The sequence below is a fragment of the Phaseolus vulgaris genome, chromosome 8, assembly GCF_051622355.1.
Source record: "Phaseolus vulgaris cultivar YP4 chromosome 8, ASM5162235v1, whole genome shotgun sequence".
In the NCBI taxonomy this organism is placed as follows: Eukaryota; Viridiplantae; Streptophyta; class Magnoliopsida; order Fabales; family Fabaceae; genus Phaseolus; species Phaseolus vulgaris.
The window spans coordinates 9,845,496-9,850,899 of NC_143505.1; the positions used below are offsets into that span (position 1 = coordinate 9,845,496).

The 5,404-nt window shown below is 36.3% G+C and overlaps 1 protein-coding gene across 2 annotated transcripts; it reads left to right on the plus strand.

The window, feature by feature from the left end:
* The first annotated feature begins 3,115 nt into the window (after positions 1–3,115).
* Positions 3,116–5,404, plus strand: LOC137825488 (gamma-interferon-responsive lysosomal thiol protein). Of its 2 annotated transcripts, XM_068631156.2 has the most exons (5): positions 3,116–3,479; positions 4,127–4,192; positions 4,307–4,447; positions 4,697–4,777; positions 5,080–5,404. In XM_068631156.2, exons 1-5 carry the CDS (start codon positions 3,171–3,173, stop codon positions 5,188–5,190), a joined length of 708 nt encoding a protein of 235 aa, XP_068487257.1. In that variant the 5' UTR covers positions 3,116–3,170; the 3' UTR covers positions 5,191–5,404. The 2 variants fall into 2 exon arrangements, with proteins under 2 accessions (XP_068487257.1, XP_090150456.1); XM_090294330.1 differs by lacking the exon at positions 4,127–4,192.

The following is a 5,404-nucleotide window of genomic DNA, read 5'->3' on the forward strand; positions in this document are numbered from 1 at the left end:
GGATGCTCATCGCCACTTTACTGAACCTATCCACGAAGGTTCTCAGCGACTCTCCCTTCTCCTGGCGAATGCCTACCAGAGCGATGGAGGTTAGATGGTGCGGCCGGCTGGTCGCGAACTGCGTTTCAAACTTTGCGACGAGCATGGCAAAGCTGTCGATGGAGTTGGGTGAGAGCTTGGTGAACCAACTAAGGGCTGCACCCTTCAAGGATGTGGGGAACACTCGGCACAAGACGGCGTCGTCCGAGGTGTAGAGACTCATATGGGTTGTGTAGGCGTCCATATGCTCGTCCGGGTCGGTCGACCCGTCGTATCGGTCTCGGTTGAAACACTTCCACTTCTCAGGAAGTGAGACTTCGATGATGTTGTTTGTAAAGGGATGTCGGCGGTTCGGGTCGGTCGTCGGGGTCGTCCGGGTGGACCTGATTAGGCACGACTCGTCGCCCATCTCAGTCTCGCGGGGAGGGGGTCGGCCTCTCGTCCCCTCGGCCACATCCGGGTTGGGGGGAGAGGTGTAGGACTTGCCGACCACGTTCGTCGGTATGACAGAGGGTCCTCCCTCCCCCAGCTTCTTTCTCATATCTTCGTTCTCCCTGCGGAGAACTTGCAGCTCTTGCTCATTTTTCTGAGCGGCCTCCTCGGCCTTTCTTCGCATCTCGGCCATCTCCCTCTGGAGAGACAGCAGCAACATTGTTTGGTCGGCTTCAGTCATTCTTTCCATGCTTCTTGTTGAAACCATCTACTTTTTTCCTTCAGCTAGTTTCCCTCGGCCCCACGGTGGGCGCCAATTGTTCCTGCTAGGGAGATGGGACCTAGAGAACTATTGAAGTCTTCTTCTCCTTCCTTCGGTCGGTCAAGTGACTGGGTAGTGAACTTGGGTTCTCTTCGCCCTCCTTCTTCTCCTTCGGCCCTCGGCCTCAGCTGAACACCGGATGGTGGGGGTACCTGCGAAGGCACTCCGACGCTCAAGTCAGTAAAGCGGGTGGTCAGCTCTCAGAGTGATAAATGACATACCTTACTCCTTGGGATGCGTACTATTTATATTATTCTAGTGGGCCTACCTTGTTGGGCCCATTTACCGAGGTGGACACCTCTTAGGTTTGCATTACCTAATTCTTAATGATAGATTAGCTTCACTGATCTTGGTTTGAGCGTTAACTGTAATAGGGGTCGGCCATCGGCCAAATCATCATGGCATGGGTCGGCCATCGGCCATGTTCCAGTGGTCTCGGTCGTCTCGGCCAAGTCTTCTAAGGTCTCGGCCTCTCAGTCGTCTCGGCCTCTCGGCCAAGTCTTCTAAGGTCTCGGCCCCTCGGGCAAGTCTTCTAAGGTCTCGGCACCTCGGCCTCTCGGCCAAGTCTTCTAAGGTCTCGGCCTCTCGGCCAAGTCTTCTCAGGCCTCGGCATCTCGGCCAAGTCTTCTCAGGCCTCGGCATCTCGGCCATACCGGTACAATTTTATTTTATTCCTTTTTATTTTTTTATATATTTTAGGTGTTACAATCCTTATAAGAGAAATAGAAGTTCAAAGTAATTTGAGCCAAACAATATATTATTTATACATAATAATGCCATTAAAGCCGCGTCTCGTTTTCCATTTACTTAATTCCATGCTTATTTAATAATAGATAAGATATTTAGTAATAAAAGTTGTGTTGAAAAAGTATATTAATGACATTTTAATTCCAATTGTTTTCGTTTGGATAAACTGAATAAAAAACAAATATATCTATGGTAAAGGTAATATTTTAAAATTTTCATTTATTGAGACGAAAATTGTTAAGAAGCAAAACAAGATTTTTGGTATATAATTTAGATAATTTAAGAAGAGAAGACAAAGAAAAAGAAGATGAAGAAGAGTTAGGAGAGAGCGTTGGAAGTAGGCAAAGGAATCATTCACAACACAGCAACTATGCCAACTTTAAATAGCTGTACACTTCTTTTCCTATTTTAGTAAAACTCATCATTCATTTAATTAAAAAAATACAAGTTATTAACTCGTGATAATCAATGTTTTTTCTTTAACCTTGGAATTCTTCTTCTGTATTTGGATTTCATAACTCATTATTTACTTGCAAAATAATCAGGGACATAAATAAAGAGGATTATTAGCCCTAACGAAAAATAAAATTTAAAATTGACTAATCTTGCAACACAAAAATTTCTCATGTTTAGGGTTAGGAATAAGAATGATCAAACTAAACTCAGTTTGATAGAGTAGTTTGAAAAGACAGCAAAATAAAGAGGTATTCTGAAAAAATCAAAATTTTAGAATGAAATTAAAAAATCAAAATCTCATTCTGAAAAACAATCTCAAAATATAAAAAAAAAAAATACATTAGAAAAAAATTCAGAAAAATAAAATCTAGAAATTAGGGAAAAAGGGTATTCTGATAATTGCAGGAAAAAAGGATTCCAGAATTAGAAAAAGTGTTTCGAAAATTCAAATATAAAAACATATTTCAAAATAAAAAATTCAAAAATATATTTTAGAATATCAAATTCCAAATATATTTTGATACATAATCCTTTAAAAAAATTGTCATTTTATATAAGATATCGTATATAAATTTAAAGACATGGCGCAAGAAACAATTGCCTAAACTGAATCTATAAATTGATATGATTAATAAAAATAGCAATTATATTTTAAGAAAATAAAAATAATATTAATGTTAAATATATATTAATTTACATATTAAATCGTTAATATAATTAAAACTAGTTTTATTTTAACCCACTTAAAAGAAGAGAGTCAATGATATCAAAACAAACATAGGCATGGAATGTTAGATTGAGATTTACCTTAAAATGTACTAACCAACCACTAATTCTACCCTAAGTTAATGACTACCTGCTTTTTCTACACACTCTCTCTTGAACGTTTTGAACATTCTTTTGAAAACATATTTTTAATCTTTTATACTATTTTAGAATTTTAGTTTCACCCAACAGATTATATTTCATTAGAAAAATTTAATACGTTTTTATTACTTACTATTTAACAGAAAAATTCATATTCTGACAAAACCCTAAATAGTATTATTTCTTTTAGTGATTAAGATGTGTCTGATACTTTTAGTTGACATCAATCTTGAAGCAAGAAATATATTTATTAGTGAGTCAGAAGCAGAGAAAGTCCTCCTAGTTTTGCAGGCTTTGAAACAAAAAAATGGTTTCTCCAAAACTAGCCATCGTCTCTGCACTAACATTACTCTCTTTCATTTTCATCAATAAATCTGATGCTGCTTCATATTACCCTTCTGGTTTACATGCTGCTAGTGCTGAAGTTACACCCTTTGCTTCTCAGAAAGTTAATCTTTCAGTGTACTATGCAAGCCTGAGCCAACCTTCTGCAACTTTCATTGTTAAGAATCTGGAGGAGATTTTCCACACCGATCTCATCAACATTATCAACCTCCAGCTAGTACCTTGGGCCAATGCTTATGTTAATAAGACCAACCAATCCATAATATGTCAGGTTTTATTCTATTCCTACTATCTTTCTTATGCTTGAAAGAATTATAATTTGATTAGGTAAGATTGTGCTGTAATAAGATTAAGAAAAAAGTTTGCTGATTTGATGCCATGTCATGCAATTGTATTAAAATTTTCTGCAATTAGTATCATTGAAATTTCTCTGTTACTGATATCAATTTGGTTGCTTTAAAGGGTAATAGCAAGCTAAAGGGTCTAAGAAAATTCAAGGAGTTAGCTTATTGCTTCTGATTTTTGTGATTGAAAATGTAAAGTCAAGCATTTCTGATAAATAAATACTAAACAACAATCAAACATTAAAATAGTACAGTATTTGTTCCTCCCAGTTGCTAGGACTCTGGCTTATTTTTTTTCACTCCAATAGCTCAATTGGGGAAAAGGGGTTTAATATTATTCAGTTCCTAACAATATTTTAGCTTAATTTCCCAATCTGAAGAGTTGTGTGATACATGCAAAACCATAACAGTGGGAGAAATCATATTTTAACAACAGGGTGTGCAGTTTTGCTTTAGAATCGTGAGAATGATAAGATGAGAAAAAGAGAGAAATGTTTGTACAATGAGATGACTAATGTGGTAAATTTGATGATTATCTTCCAAATTAAACTTGTACTTCCATTATAAATTCTAGAATGGACCAGATGAATGTGAGCTAAATTCACTGGAAACTTGTGCCCTCAACGTTTGGAATGATGTGGTAAGTGATGTGTCTTTCCCAGTTCTTTATAGAACTAAGCAACCTGACCTCAGAGGGGGTCAGCTTAAATTTTTCATACAAAACCTCTGATATCTACAATCAATTTATGTGCAGAGCAAACATTATGCTCTGATCTACTGCTTTGAGTTTCTGGCAATTGAGGGAAGGCACAAGAATTGGCAAGACTGTTTCAGCCAATTGGACTTGCCTGAGGAACCTGTTCTGAACTGCTATATCGGAGGAAATGCAACAGAGGTTATTTTACTGTAAATTTATATAACTATAATTAGCCAAACCTATAGCAAGGACTTCTCTTACTATGTCAGTGAATTCAATAAACTAAAGATTCATGGTTAATGATATCACTGTGGAACATAATCATAATTATATGAAAAATTATATGTGCTGCTGTATTAGCCTTATAAATACAATCTTGTATGTAAATTGATTTTCTACTTTTTGGACTATGCTTTATGATAACATAGAACTTTAATTGCTATGCAGATTGGACAAAAATATATTAATGAAACTGCACCCCTCGAATTTCTGCCTTTAGTGATAGTAAACAATCAATCAGTTGGAAAGGTTTGTTCTTTCTTTCACTTTTCTCTCAACAAGAAAATACTGTACATATCTATTGTTTTGACTAATGTTTGCATCACCACTGGATTTTTTTAATTATGATAGTGTTAATAAAATTTAGTCATATGTCACATAAAACATAATCATATATATTAGTCCCTCACCAGACAAAAAATTCTTGTCGTTTACATGCATACTTGAACACACTCATACTGACACACATATCAGTTGTACATTTTCCATAATCTTGTGATGATACTCATAAATAAAGAGTAAAAAGACTGTTATTGTTTGTGTTAATTCAGGAATATGAAAATTTTACACGATATGTTTGTGAGGCTTATAGAGGCACTCCTGTTCCAGCAGTATGCAATGCAACCTTCATTAGGAATGGATGGAGTACAAATAAGTTGTGAAGTGGTGTGTGTATTCGCTAAGAATGGTTTTACAAGCAGGAGAAGAAGAACATTTTGGTGAGAGCTCTTCAGAAAAAAAGCACAGAACCTTGTGGAACAACTTACATTTATAGTCATCATGGTAGTGATAAACCACCTTGTCTGCACAACATTCATAAGAGAAAAAAAAATGCAAATACCCAAAAAATATCAATACATATGTTTCATTAGTTTT